Source organism: Drosophila obscura, unplaced genomic scaffold (genome assembly GCF_018151105.1).
Source record: "Drosophila obscura isolate BZ-5 IFL unplaced genomic scaffold, ASM1815110v1 contig_1, whole genome shotgun sequence".
Taxonomy (NCBI): domain Eukaryota; kingdom Metazoa; phylum Arthropoda; class Insecta; order Diptera; family Drosophilidae; genus Drosophila; species Drosophila obscura.
In genome coordinates this window covers 6,356,993-6,372,356 of record NW_024542679.1, presented here as the reverse complement: position 1 = coordinate 6,372,356, position 15,364 = coordinate 6,356,993, and the positions used below count along the sequence as shown (strand labels likewise).

The following is a 15,364-nucleotide window of genomic DNA, read 5'->3' as shown; positions in this document are numbered from 1 at the left end:
GTTCACACTTATTCACACTTGTTCACACTTATTCAGACATATTCACACTTATTCAAACGTATTCACACTTATTCACACTTATTCACATCTATTCACATGCCTTATTGGAATATTTTGAATCGTTTGAAGAGAGATATCTCTCTTCCCCCAAATCGAAATACCTGATGTCTCTTGGGCCCCACCTTTCCTACTGCCATACCCTGCTCTTTCTCGGTTTTTGTTTTAATTCTTTTGCTTCGCAGCCCACAAGATAACAGAATGAGTACAATGAGTAGCTGCCGTTGAACACACAGACACACAGAAATGGCTACAGCTACAGATACACGCGTACAGACAGCAGCAGCAGCAGCAGTCTGCGTCCGCGGGCATGGCCGGCCTGAGTTCTAGATACATTTCGTATCTCGTCTAGCGCTCAGTCGCAAAAACGCTTAACGCCGAAACGGAACGACAAAAGCCAACGGCAGGCGACAGTGGCGCGACAAAAGCTACAAAACGACGCAAAATTACACAAAAAAAAAATAAATATAAATATAAAAATAAAATAAAAGATATTATTATACACGGGTACGAGTGAACAACTGTGCAGCAGCAGGAACATCAGCAATAGCAGACGACACGTCGTCGAGTGTATGTGGTGTCTGTGTGTCGCGTGAAAAGCGCTTTTCTATTTCAAGCCTCAAGTGCAGGCCCCCAAGAAGTGTCTGACTGCCTCTGCCTCGGCCTCTCTCTGAGGTTTTTGGTTGCAGCTTAAAATCCTACGACAAGAAAAATAAACACTTGACGCGGTTGTGTGTGTGTCTGAGTAAATAAGAAAATTTACAAGACAATACGAAAATTCGCACTAAAAATCAAGCAAAAAAAAAATTAAATAAAATATACTGTAGAGCGATCTACTGTTGAGATACAATAATGCTGGCCATCAAGGAGTGCCTGATACGCGAAGGTGTCTTAAATTTAGATAGCCATAGCCGTAACCATAACCCCATCGGGGGATACCAGCAGCGATACCATCAGCCGCAAATTCAGATGCAATACCAGCTGCATGGCAGCAAAAGCAGCAGCAATATGGATATGCCCCGATACTGCAGTTAGTATTTTGTATACATGTATAAGAAAGGCCAGCAACAAGAGTGTAGGCCAAAAAGATTGTTAGACATGAAGCGAAACATGAGTACAAGCCATAGATAGCGCCATTGAATGAATATCTCTAGCTGTATCTTTGTTTTGTGATATCTTGTGTGCCAGAGAGATAACTATTTTTACAAAAAAAAAGAATGAAATATATTTTATGCACTGATATTTAAGCTCTAGAAGCTACTTTAATCTATGGTCGCTACCTGTAATCGGATTTTGGCCCCTCAAAAGATACAATTTACCCCCACCTAAAAATGTGAATTATTTTTAGATGGTGGCGTCGCTATCTGTGGTATTTCCAATAAAATAAATTCTTTATTTCTTGCCCATTCTGGATTATTGTTTAATAACTTTTGATGAGTGTTTCCAATGGGGGCTTTTGCTGACTTTTTATTGGTATTGTTGTTGTTATTTGATCGACAAAAACTTATGAATAGAGCACAGGTGGCGCGCAACAATCTTTCTATAAACTAAAGATAAAGCTTCGTAGTTCTGCCTCTGCCGCTTAGTCGCAGTTGGTGGGGCATGCGGCATGCCACCTTTTGTCTTTCTGTTGTAGGTTCTTTTATTTCCATTTGATTGTTTTTAGATACAAGATACAAATGTATTTCTTAGCGGCCCCAAAACGAATCTCTGGCACCGGCACTGGCACTGCCTCTAAGTCCATTCGATGTATTGTCTTCCCATTTCATTTCCATTGTAAAGGGCTTAAGTGCTAAATAGATGGACGGACAAATGACCCACGAATCGAATGGACTGGACTGGCCAACCTGCTTGTAAAGTTTTACCCCAAATCAAAGGTCACATTTGTATGCAAAGCAGGGGCAATCACAGTGAGAGGAAGGGGAGACAGGGGATGGGATTAATGCTGATGACAATCAATAAAATAATTTACACTCTTTTTCGGAGGCAATTAAATTAAGACTTACGTTTGATTTATGGTAGGATGGGCTGCTAAATCTAGTTGATAAATTACTATGAAATTGGGCATTAGATGCCGGTTTGGGCGATGGAAATGACCTTTGCAACTGGTGGGCTATCGCTGGATTAAATATTCCTAAAGAATCCTCATTTTTTGTGGCGTTAGGGCCATCATTTCGAGCAAAATCTTAACTAATTTTTATACAATAATAATTTTTGTTTTAAGAATTTTCAATGGCCATTCTGTAGGGCAGGGTTTTCCTGAGGTATTTTTCTTGCGTAAATTTAAAATATATGAAACGCAGATATTTAACCCATAAAACATTTTAGTGAAATTTTTGGCTTACGAAAAAACACCAAAAAAGAATTTAGATTTTGAAAATCTTTAAGCTATTAAGAAATTGAAGCGCCCAATAAGCTGCATAGAGTTTAAGCACTCGTAAGATTTTATTGTATCAGAAGAGCGTTTAATATCCTCTTAGTTTACTATCCTCCTTCTTGAGTTTCAAGCGCATTTCCCGCATGATATCCGCTTATCCCCGCCCACACAACACACAAGAGAACAGCAGCATCGGGCGTCGGATGAACTCCACTTGACCCAATTTCCTTTACTGCTGCAGCAATCACACCCACAGACTGCTCCGCCCACACACACACACACACACACACATCCATCAACCATCAGCCATCATCAGCAGCTTCCCAGGTTTTATTTCCCGATTGCCTTCCCTCCCCAACCGAAAACAAGAAATTACACAATTTTTTGATGCTTCTGTTTTGGAAATTGCCCAAGAATTTCACTCTTTGTCTCTCTCGTTTGGGAAAACCCATTCAAAAGTTTGCCATTTTATGGATGAATGTCGTCGCTGAGCGGCTCCTCAGCTGCCAGATGATAATTAAAAGTGTGTTTATTGCATGTGAAACGAAAACAAAGTTAAGTAAATGGTGCTTCCCCGCGAAAGAACCAAGTAACATAAAGTACAGGTTCCCCCCAAAAAAAAGAAAAGATCAGTCTGAGTGCCACAGTTTCTCGCGTCTGCCATGAGACGTGGCGTGGGCAGCAGCGTGCCCTTGCATTTAAAAATAATACTTACAGAACAACGTTGCAACATTGCTGCCTGCCTGCTTGCCTGCCTGCCTGCCTGCCGCACAATCACCTACCCAACCCTACCTCTTTCAACTTCTCCTCCACTTTTGCTGGCGCTGCCCGCTGCCTGCTGCTTGCACCCTGCCACTTCTGCGGCTGTTGCAAGCTGTAAACAACGAAACGGCAGGCACTTTTGTAAAATGCAGTGTTTTTTTCCTTCAATATTGATTCAAACTTTTGCCAGTTTTTTTTTGAATGCGAGTACGTGTATACCCTTGAAGAGGGATGCCAGACGATTGAAACACACACAGAAGAGAGTGTTTTTCAATATTCTTCTACAAAAAAATATATACAAAAATTACTGAAATTGTATATGTAAAATAGATAGCTATAGGACAGAAAAGGTTGTTTGAAAACACCTACGAAAACTGACCCAGGCAGATAATCGCAACAGTCTGTACCAATCTATCCAGCCCAATTGTATCTTGGATTTGTTTAGCTGCAACCCTCGCAAATCGAAGAACTATATCATATATAGTAGAATGTAAAGGGTAACCTCAAAGCTTAAAGCCTAAAAGAAAAGCCTATCTTTTGTTGCTTTCCTTGTTTCGCTGTTGTAGCTGGCGCTCATTGGCTTTTCCTCGTTTCGTGTCGTGTTTTCGCCTTAACAATATGATATTTCAGGCAGCAAGTTTAAGCCTTGCCCGCCGTCTCTCTCTCTCTCTTTTATGTGTCTTATTAATTATGCAACCTGTGGGGGACTGAAGCCACAGCCAGAGACCAAGAGCCAATCGATCAATCAGCCACAGAGAAACAGAAGCGGCTTCAGCGGCAGCAAACGAAGCCGCAAAAATGCTGTAGTTTCTGTGTTGTGCAGTTGCAATTGTTATTGCACTTTAGTTACAACTCCTTTGCCGCGTGCCCCCTGTGCTCCACCGCACACTCAATAATTATGTAGTTAGAGCGAGCTCCTGCCCCGTTTCGGCCCCCTGCAAAGGAAAGGAAATCTTTTGGCAAAGATCTTTTTACAAATCGTTTTTTTTTTTTTCTCGTAAGGCAAATTGCCAAGCAGTCGGCGGTTTATTTAGTTTGGATTTTTGCCATCTAATGCAGATACGTAGATGCATAGATACTATATGCACAGATACAGATGCACATACAGATCCCACGCTGCTGACCGGCAAAGAATTTTCATTTCAGTTTATGACCAAAATATAGCCATTCAAAAATATTACACAAAATGCATTTTCCGCCTGCAAATATTCGTATCTGCCTTTTCGTTTTTTGTTTTTTTTTTTGTGAATTTTTGGCATTTTACACATTTTATCAGAAATTGAAACCCTACGCAAAGCAAGCGATTTTCATCATGAAATGCACTTTTCCAGCACAAAAACCTTTATTTGTTTACAATTATTTTCATGTGTGTTTCCGGCAGAAAGAAGAGTTTTTTGTTTCTGTATCGTTTTGAGTTCAATGTTTGTTTTACGATACAGGAAATATTTTCCACAATTTATGCAATTTTTCCGTGAAAATTCTTACTTCCATTCACTTGCTATTTTAACTAGAATCTATTCAGAATGTATTTGCATCTTTGTGAGACATTTTTTCTTTCTGATTGAACAAAGTATTTATAGAATTGTATGCCTCATGTGCAAAAAGCACGTGCCTCATGCCGCCCTCATCGCCCACAGCAGATTTGCTATGTTCTTTTTGTGGTTTTTTTTTTTCGGCAAATTTCTATTGAATTTTCGGCCAATTATTTGTCGTATCTTCGATTCTCGCACTGATGGACATTTACTGTGAATGTTAACAAATAAAATCTCATGCAATTTCATTGAACAACAATTTACAGTTCGATTCATTAGAGAGCCATTAGAGAACCAAGAAAACAACCCATTGAATCAATTAAGAAAACCAAAAAAAAAATAAAATAAAATAAAAAAATGTAGAGAAGAAAGAATCCCAAAAAGAACAAACATGTTGAGGGGCTCCACTGGCGCTTGCTCTTCTTAATTTTAATTGCTTTAAAGTCTGCCTGTCTGTTCTTTCGAGAGCGCGTGGGTTGATGATGGTATGACCCCGAAGGCAGACACAGACACAGAGACAGAGACAAGCCCTTTAACTGATGATTGGAATTAGTGGGAGAGATATACTCGTATGTATATTCTATATTGAGTGTGGCAGAGGGTGAGGTAGTTCCTGGACCGTGTGCGTGTTGGCTGTTTATAAAATTAAAACAATGACAAATGCTCGCTCGCCCCCACAGCCCCCAACAGACTGTGGTTTGAGTACTCGATTACTCCACTCTTTGCATTGCTTTTTGCATCTCTAATTGAATAAAACATGCTTCTGTCTGCAGTTTTGTTTTTTTTGAAGATTTTGCAAGGTTTTTTTTCTGGCTTTAAACTTTGATGTGGAGAGTTTTAAGTTAAGTTAAGTTTCCATTACGTTTCAAACGTTTTTCCCAGTTGATTCAATTGCATTTCTATAACATTTTGCCGATCTACAAATTGACTTTTGTTTTGTTTGTGTTTGCTCTTCAACTCACAAGATACATATTATATATGAGACATATATGATAAGATATGGATATATATACTAGGAAACTGGGACTTCTATTTGCCGTTCTCGTTGATGTGCTAACTGTCTAAATATTTGATATTTCACTGGTCGTTCGTAATTGATCGACAAATATTGAATGTGTATCCCAAGAGATTCACATAGACAGAGAGTACGTAAAGATCTGTTGCTCTCTTCTCTTATTTATCTGTTAATTGCATTTACAGATTTATTTTTTCGTTACCGCCCCGCCATCTGTCATCATAAATTAGATACAATAAATTCATTGAGATTTTGCACATTTGTTTAACATTTGGCCAACAACAGCACAACAACAACAGCAGCGAAAAAGATGGATGGAAATTCACGTATATTTTTCACAAAATTCCATTTCGTCTTTTGGCATATGAAATTTTTGCGCATTAGCCTGTCAAAAATATAAAATTGTTTATGATTATATTTCGGAATTACTTTGTGAATTTTCTGTAACCAAAAAAGAAAATGAACCAAGAAAAGATACCTTGCTTTTCTTTTAGGCACTTAGAGATCTATGGCACATGTAACGAACACATGGATGATCTTATGGCAGCTATGGGGATATGATATAGTGCTCCGACTTTGATCAACTTTTACTGATTTGTGCCGAAACGTATTATAATGAAATATATGACTTTTGGTAGGGTTTGCTTTGGGAAAAGTTAAAAGTTGCATGCAAAAAATCCCAAAAAAATAAGTTTATGGTAATGGAAATGGTACGGATATTGTTTCCGATCATGAATCTATATAATCTTTATGATATATACATATGTACTTGATGGGGAACCAATATCAGAGCAGCAGGAATATATTCTAGTTCAGGAATTTATGATAAATTATATTGAATTATATATGTATAATTAAAATATATACAGATACTGCTTTGAGAATGCATCCTTAGCGTAAAGGTATCTCTCTGAGTTTGATGAAAACTACATGTAAGGAAATGCAGTGAAAAAAGCTGTGAAAATCCGCTTTTGCGACTCGTTCTCGTATGATTAATTGGGCTTCTGGGGGGTGGGGTTGCTGCCTGTTCTCTCTCACCCTAGAGAGCATAACTAATCGCTGCGCTGGTGGCCTCTGTCAAATGAGATTTGCATTTACATTACAGTCAGCGCCAAAAGTGTATGGCCACCCAAAAAAAAAAGAAAGAGATGAAAAACGAAGAGTAAAAGTCAAGCACTCATTGCCACAGCAGATGCTTCGCTGCGAGTACTCGTAGGATGCTATAAAAAGCGGGCAACCCTCACCTCACCTTGACATCATTGTGGGTGGAATGTAGGGGGTTTGGGAGGTGGGTGGGATAGATGTAGTTGCATGCTACAGAACGAATAGGTGTATGAAACGGGTGCACAGGTGCAAGATTTAATTGCTGCCAAGATTTTTCCTTCTCCTCTTATTTTTTTTTTGCCATGCAGCACAAAAAGTGAATTAGAAAAGCAAAGAAAAACGTTCCCATGTGTGTGTATGTGTGCTTTGGCAAAGGGGAAGGGAAGGGAAGAAAAAATCTCGCATTAATTTTCATTTACTCAAAGTTTTTCCTTCTTATTTTTTTTTTTTTTGCAGAAACCATTGCGGCCTCAAGTGACTTATCCACAGCCCCAGCCACTGCCAAAACAAGCTGCCACAAGCCACAAGAAAAGTCGCAGACGCAGATTTTGCCTTCGCCTGCTTCTGCTGCGACCAAAGGAAGAGTCTCTGAGGATTCCAGTGGCGCCTCAAAATCTAGTGGATATCGGGGACAGCATCCGCACTTTCATCATCATACAACGCCCGCGTACTACACCGATCTGCAGCTAAGGATTCACACGCCACAGGCCACGGATGTGGGTGCCTTGAATGAGAATTATCAGAGTGTTTATGCAACGCCCAGCTGCAACACACAGCTGGTGGAGCAGCGTAGATCGTTTCCCAAGAGTGCAACAGCAACGGCAACGGCAACGGCAACGACACCGACAACGGCAACACGTGCCACGTTTTTTCGTGGCGACGCTGCATCGACACAAGACGCCACAAGACGCCGCCAGCGGCCGGGCAGCGAGGGCGGCAGTCGTTACTTCAAATTCTCACCGGGATCTGTGAGCCCTACAAAAGGTGAAGAAACGAGCAGCCATCCCTTGAGTCAGTCCCCCACAATCATCAGCCCCAGCCACAGCACCACACGTACACGCACCACCAATAGAAATAGTTGTAGTAATCCACCCGTAGAGACAGCTAGTCCTGTTCCTGTTCCTCTTTGTGCTCCTGCTCCTGCACCAACCGTAGTGAATGCCACAACAACTGGTGGAGGCCGCAACAGTCGCCACAAGCAGCGGTTCCATCAGCGTTCAAAGCGGGCGGTGCGCGTGCGCAGCGAATCCCGTCCCATCAGCGCCCTATACGATATAATATGCAAGGAGAAGAATCAGGACGAAGGCGACAGCACCACCAGCAGCAGCAGCAGCGGCAGCAACAGCAGCGGCAACAGCAGCAGCAACGAGAGGAAGAAGGAGCAACAACAGGAGGACAAGGACCCAATAACCGACAAGCTGGCGACCTTTTGGCCTTTGCATCATCGCTTCCACTCCACTCCCCCACAATCAATGCAGAAGGAGCTGCCCCTGGGTGGCGCCACCACTGCCACTGCCACTAGTCTCACCCCAAGGCGTGGCGGCGTCGGGCAGCCGGAGAGCAGCAGCAGCACGGACTCGTTGCATGCCCTGCACTCTAGTCACAAATGCATGAATCTGGTGGCCGCCAAGGCCGCATCGCTGCCGCCTCAGCCGGCACGACGCGTGGCACCACCTGCGCCAGTGCCAGTGTCGCATCATCAGCGTTTGGCCAGGAGCCTGGAGCCCTCGGCCAAAACGACAGCACCACCTCCGTCGGCGGACGTGAGGAACTACAATGCGGGCAGACCCGTCAGCACGGAACGGCTGTTCGTGGAGCCACCAAAAGTCTCTGGGCAGGCAGTGCAGGATTTCAAGCGTCGCTTGATCAATCAGGGGGATGGACAGGAGGATGGCGAGCCTTCGCAGGAGCAGCAATTCGATCAGGGCGAGGTCTTTGATACCCTCGCACGCTGGCAGCAGGAGCTGACGTCTGCGGGCGACAAGATTCAGCTGGTGAATGGTGCCACAGATGCAGCCACAGTCAATGGCCATCATGATCTTCACGAGCATCATCATCACCTCCATCTAGAACACGATCATCCGTCGAACATTCATCAACAATCATTGCCATCAGTAGAACCAACTGTGACCATACCCAAGCATCAGAATCAGCATCCGCATCAGTCGTCTCCTCAACATCAGCACCCGCACCAGGCCACCAATGCACGAAGGTAAGCAGCCAGACCCCAGACCGCCAGACCCCCAGACCCCTGTCCACTCTCCCAACAGCCAACATCCTTCTCTATCTCTATCCACAGAGTATCCATAGAGTAAAACCATACTTAATCCTAAGTGTATAGTTTTTGCAAGCGGCAGTAACCCCCAAGCGGTCTCTCTCCATCTCTCTCACAGTATGTCTTAGCAGTTAGGGATGATTTCCAATGTGTTCCGCATGTGCTTAAAGAGCGCGCAACAACTCTTTCTCTTCTCTCTCTCTCTCTCTATCCAGTGCAGCTGAGCCCATTGCTAATTAGAGTGTTATATGGCATCTATAATTGGAATTATATTTGAGTTCATTCATAAGCTTCTTCTCTCTCTCTCTTTCCCCGTGAAAGACTCAAGTAATCAGTTTAATAATCTCTATGCTCTCTTGACGCTGTTTCGAGCCAACATAATCCTTGGCTTACAATCAAAAACAAATTGCATTCAATTGTTGGCCACCTTTTTCTTGTAAGAGGAGTTTTCATATGATATCTTCAGTGGCTTCAGGGGTTATACAATCGACAGCGGTGAATCGCTTCTTTGACTCTTCGACGGCGTCTCTCTTTAAGCCCAGACAGGCCCCTAAACAAATCGAAACTGGGAATGGGTTGAATGGGTCGAATGCGGAGAGCTTATTAACAAACAAAATCCATGTATTGTTTCCACCGTTTTTTTTTTTACTCTTTGGCTTTGGCTTTGCTTTTGCTTTTGCCTGTGGCTTTGACTTGAATGCTTGTGTGTTACGTCGTCGTTCGGTGCATTGTTTTCGGGTATTGCTGCGGACCAGACTCGACCCCGGGTTGACATCTTCCCCCTCTGGCTCTCCATCTATCTCTCTCTCTCTGGTACAAAACAATCGCATCAATGCGTGGAAGTGCAATTCGCAGCGGCAGGCTGTCTGTGCAGGCTGTTCCATCAATTATAATGTGATATATCAAAAGTTGTCTCTGCTGTGACCCCCAGACCCCAAAAAGCGAACCCAAGCGACCCCCCCAACTGCAACTCCAACCCCAACTCCGACTCCAGCTGCAAGTCGTAGAAAGCACCTGTTTTACAGCCCAAAAAATGAAAACCGAAAACCGAAAAACGAAACGAGAGACCATCGATCCACAGACCAGAGACAGAGAAGCGACAAGTTTTTCCCCCCGCCCCATCCACCAAATGCATACTTTCAGGCTTTCGCTACAAAAATGCTTCATAAAAGCGACAAAAATACATAAAAGAAATGAAAAGTAGAAGAAACGGGGTGGAGGCAGCAGCAGTAAAAAGAAAACTGCATTCAATGTAGAATTTTGTTCAACGAACAACGAAGAAGACAAATTTGAATATGCCACAAATTAAGTCTTGGAATTTATCGAACGATACGCGATACACCGATCGGTCCGATCGGTCCGATCGCTCCGATGGTGCGACGATGGTGGTGTGGTGTCAACACCGTCATCCGATGATCACCTGCTGTGCAGAGTGCTGCCTCCTCGGTGGACATTTATTTTACGAGGCAGCCAGCCAGCCAGCCAGCCAGCCAGCCAGCTAGCCCGCCAGTCGGTGGGTCTGTCTGTCTGTCTGCCTGTTCGTTGTGCCTCCTGGCCCAGATTGTCTGTCCCTCTCTCTAGTTTCTAGTCCTGATTTCGCTTTCTTTCAGCAGCAGCAGCAGCTGTGTGTCGCAGACTCCCAAAAAAAAAAAAAAAACCCATAAAAAAGTATCTACAAAACTGGTTACACCGCGACTCTCATCGCATCATCACTTTTCCTTTTTGGCCGGTGTGCGAGTTTTTCCTTTCGCGACAACGGGTTGGAAAGTTCTCGGTGATCATCATCCAGCGGGCTGCTGCAGCGTAGTTCCTCTCAATTTGTATAAATTTATGGAAATTTCCATGGGCAGCAGACGGAGAATCTCGTCAGAAGATCATGCAAAATGATTAACAAACAGAACTGGAGACTAGAGGCAAACATACCCTGCCTGAGAATAACTAACAAGAAATGCTCTGGCCTGAAAGTTAATTGAAAGATCTCTGGCTCTGCAATTATTTCAATTATCTTAGCAACTGCCAGACGGCTACAAATTTAATTAGCCAAGATTTGTTGGTCTAGAAATTCGAGACAGCTTCCTCCCTCTCCATCTCTTTTTCGTTTTATTTTGGGTTAATCCCTTGACCCACTTCCTACGGGGATCTGTCACTCCTTCGGGAGGAATTCCCTTATATAGTTACTTGGGCCATAATCATGCCCTACCTCTACAAGGGCAAATGCATGCCAAAAAGATATTGTATCTTTGTATTTGTCGCGCTGTCGCCTTAGCTCTGTCTACGTCTCGTGCCATCATAAAGTACACAAAGCAAAAAGTGACATTGATGCGTCGCGACATTTAAATGCTGCTGCTGCTGCTGCTGCTGTTGTTGCTGCTGCAGCAGCCAGCGCCTGATGTCTACCTGACAAACGGACAGCAGAACGAATGGACAGATGAATGTACGGACAGATAGACACTGAGGACAGACAGATAAACGTACGGAAAGATGGATTGAATGGACAGACAGACGGTGTAGTGGAGAGGAGAGAGGAGTTGTGTATTGCGCTTGATTGAATGTCGCCGCGCCAGCGGACAAGCTGCAAAATATTTCACTCTCTCGCTAAACAAAATGCAATGTCAGATTCCAGCTGAGGCCCAGAGTCTCTGCTCTGCTCAATGGATATCTTTTACGCGGCAAATGTATCTTTGAGATACAATTGGCCTACACTGGGAGAAAATGTAGAAGGTTTTTCTAGCGAGCTAAAAGCAGTTTACAAATATTACAAAATTGTTTTCAGCTTACTAAAAAAAAAAACAATCAGCAAGTGATATAATTCCACACTGCAGAATATCTTTGAATATTTTCTTGCTTGGAAAAATATATTTTAAATGAAAAATCAACCAAAAAATATCTACATTTATCCTGGGCAGTGTAGAGAATAGCAATACCAAAAAATATATATATTAAACGTATAACTTATAACTGGAAAAATCCACCAAAAACGAGACAAATTTACATACTTACGAAATGCATTTAAAAAAAATATAAAAACCAATTTGCTGCTGTGTAGAACCTCCTGCCGCCTTTTGCGCATGCGTGCAATCTATAACAATATAAAACTTGTTACGCTTTGTTCTTTGAGAAAGATAAAACAAGCAAAGTATCTGTCAGATACAGATGCTCCACACTACTCTCACAGATGCGGCTCACGGCGGCGGCGGCTGGCTACCTGGTGGTGCCCTGTTGTTGCCCTGTTGCCGCACCAACAGATGTGCGAATTTCGAGCGATCTCTTTTTTTTTCGTTTCGGTTTTTCGGCTTTTGAGTGATTTCTGTGTTTCTTTTCGCTCTGCCCTGCGAGTGACTTTGTTGCTGGAATTTACCTTTACCTTTACCTTTACGCTGCCTGCGCTTACCTTGCCCCCCCCTGGTCTCTTCTTGTATCTCAAAGATACCCAAAACAAAGCGACAAAAACAACGAACGAAGCTACGCTCAAAGTCGTGTGTGTGTGTGTGTGTGTGTATCTTGCCGTGTCCGTGTCTGTGTCTGTTGGGTTTCCACTGTGTTTGCCGGAGTGCCCCTCGGCAGTTGTTGAGCGTGTCTGCTGTGTGCCGCATCTAGCGGATCTACTAAAAGTATCTGGCGCGAACGAGTAGAAGATACAGACGAAGAATTAACCGCCTGCCGCGTGTGTGTGCCGCCGCTTTTTACCGTGTAACTAATTTTGTTTTGAGAAATCTAAAATCTGAAATCTGAAATGGATACAAACGCTTCTTGTTTCTTGCCACTGAACGAACTAATGTGATTCTCAACCTCCTCGCCCTCCTCCTTCGCCCTCTGCAGATTCATAACGCGCACCACACGCTCCCACAGTCGCCAGGGATCCGCCACTGGTGGCCATCACACATCGCCACCGCCACCGCTGCTATCGTCCGCCTCCGCGAGTGCCATCGGATCGAGCACCGCCGTTGGCTACCACAGCGACTCCTCCTACAGTTCGCCCTCCCCCACCAGGAGACGGAATAAGCCATTGATTGGCACCGGAACCCTATCCACGGATCCCCAGTCCTCGGCGAATGGCAATAGTTCTGCTTATGAAACGGCAGCCACCACTGTGATGACACACGGAACAGCAGTAAAGGCGCCTCCTCCTCCTCGTCAGCAGAAGCATCAGAAGCAGCATCGTGATCAACAGCAGCAGCAGCAGCAGTTGCCGCTTGCCCCCGTTGAAGTTCCTAAGGCGGAATCCAAGCCTCAACCTCCAACCGAGACGTCCATCATCGCCATTGCCGCCTGTCCAGACACAGTCGCAGCCACAGCCACAGCCGCAACCACAGCCGCATCTGCCGGTAACTCAGGTGAGTCGACAACTCCTTTCGCGGCATGCAACGACATGTCTTCTTCTCTTTATTTCACTGTTTGTGTTGTTTGTGTGTCGTGTTGCCTGTTTCACGTTTCAAGTTTCCTTCCTTTTGTGTTTGTCCTTGATGTCCTTGTTTGTACTTGCTGCTTACTGATATGCGCTTCCTTCTCAATGGCTGGGCTGGGCTGATGATTCTGCCTAGCCCTCACTCTTGCTTGACATATAACTCTTTTTGGGGCCATAGATCGCTTCTGCCTTACACTTGATATACAAATCTATTATGCTACCAAGTATGTTCTGTTCTGTTATTTATTTATGCTTAAGTTTCATTCAATAGATACGCTTGACGAACTACATCGCTCCCTTAAGCGTTAATTCGTTTTTCCAAACATCTTTTTAGATCTTTGAGAGCTTTGATGATCACTTTGTGGATCGTTTTGTGAATGAAGGATCAGCCTTCCATTGCTTCATTTAGAGCTCTATCGAGAACCACACTTCACTCAAAAGAACCCCCTACTATTGCTCTTTTAGTGATATTCTAAGGATCCCTTAGACCCCTCTTGAAGTTCCTCCTTCGTCTGCTCACTTGGAACATCTTTACCTTTTTTTGCTCATTTGCAGCTGAATATTTGGGGGTTTCCTGCTTCAATTGATACCCCTGCTCCTTTCAGTAGATCCTTCATCGATCTTGGCAACTCCTCAACCCTTTTGGTAGATCATTTAATGATTATTCTCATTGTAGTTCACGAATCTTTATTGTATTCCCTTTCTTCTGTGCATGAGAAGGAGGCATTAAATATCATCTATTGGATTCCTTATGCAATTACCCCTATCAGTGGGTATTTTTCTATTGTTTTTTATTAGGTCATCAAGTGATTGGCAGCATATGAGTATTCCCTTTAGGAAAGATCTTTACCCTTCGTTCTTTCGATTCCCAAACTCCTGTCAGATCTTTTCCCTTTGCAATTACCCCTTTCAGTAGATCGTTTTGTTGCTGCCTTTCCCTAGGAAATTCAGCTGTCTCCCATCAAGAGAGGTATCCCCTCAAAAATCCCCGTCCTGTTTGCTGTTCCCTTGCAGGAAAAACCCTTTCCTTTACCCTGCTAACCATTCGATTATGAAGCAAATTACAATATCATTAAGCGAATTCTTCTTGTGGCCGCTAAAACTTTCCCACTGAAATGTTTTTGGTAATTAGCCCGCCCCATGCCCCTTGGCGGCAGCAGCCCTGAACCGCATTCATTTCTGCACAGCAAATTAGTTAAACGAGAAACCAAAAAACACTTCCATCATACAGAAGAGACCTGAGGAGATCCGAGACGTTGTCTCTCTTTTATTTTGGTTTTGTTTCTTATTTTGCGCTACACTTAAAAGCAATTTAAACGAAATTAGATTTTTGTCGGCTTGCCAATCAAGCGTCGAGTCGAGTCGAAAAACGTTTTCTAGACACAAAATGTTAATTTGTATCTATGTACGAGTATCTATCGCTCGAAGAGACCTTCGAACATTTACTAGACTCGTAAATCCAATTGCAGTTGGGGATTTAAATCGATTTCGGACTCGAAACAATTTCCAAATCGCTTTGGACTGTCAGAAAACTGTCTAAAAATTATATAAAATTTGCACAATTTTTAACGATATTATGACAGCGAATTTCTCAATAGATTTTGCTCCTTTTTTTTGTGTGTCTAAATGAATAAAATTGTTTGTCATTAAATAAGATTGAGACCCCCCCCCCACCCAAAGCCCAAGCAGAGACTTCACGCAACTTTTAGGCAAATGAAAGATGCCATAAAATTGCTAATAGATCTACACGAATATCTCCCCAAAAAAAAAGCAAAACCTAAAACCCAAACAACGAACCCCAACGGATCCAACTGACAGAGCTAGCTGTGTGCCCAAT

General features: G+C 43.3%; 2 protein-coding genes across 2 annotated transcripts in view; both read left to right on the top strand.

The window, feature by feature from the left end:
• The first annotated feature begins 418 nt into the window (after positions 1-418).
• LOC121403893 (flocculation protein FLO11-like) lies at positions 419-13,869 on the top strand. Its single transcript, XM_041592004.1, has 4 exons — positions 419-1,087; positions 7,304-9,059; positions 12,942-13,456; positions 13,862-13,869. The coding sequence occupies exons 1-4, from the start codon at positions 910-912 to the stop codon at positions 13,867-13,869; spliced, it is 2,457 nt and encodes an 818-aa protein (XP_041447938.1). The 5' UTR covers positions 419-909.
• LOC111067494 (supervillin-like) overlaps positions 13,438-15,364 on the top strand; it is a 58,906-nt gene continuing 56,979 nt past the window's right edge. The window contains exon 1 of the mRNA XM_041594071.1: positions 13,438-13,456. The gene's annotated coding sequence lies outside the window, so the exon portion shown is untranslated. The remainder of the gene's footprint in view (positions 13,457-15,364) is intronic.

Excerpts from the sequence above, each read along its gene's own strand:
- LOC121403893 (XM_041592004.1), top strand. The coding sequence starts at position 910 with ATGCTGGCCATCAAGGAGTGCCTGATACGCGAAGGTGTCTTAAATTTA. Across the intron at positions 1,088-7,303 it reads GGATATGCCCCGATACTGCA|AAACCATTGCGGCCTCAAGT; the intron begins GTTAGTATTTTG and ends TTTTTTTTGCAG. Across the intron at positions 9,060-12,941 it reads CAGGCCACCAATGCACGAAG|ATTCATAACGCGCACCACAC; the intron begins GTAAGCAGCCAG and ends CGCCCTCTGCAG.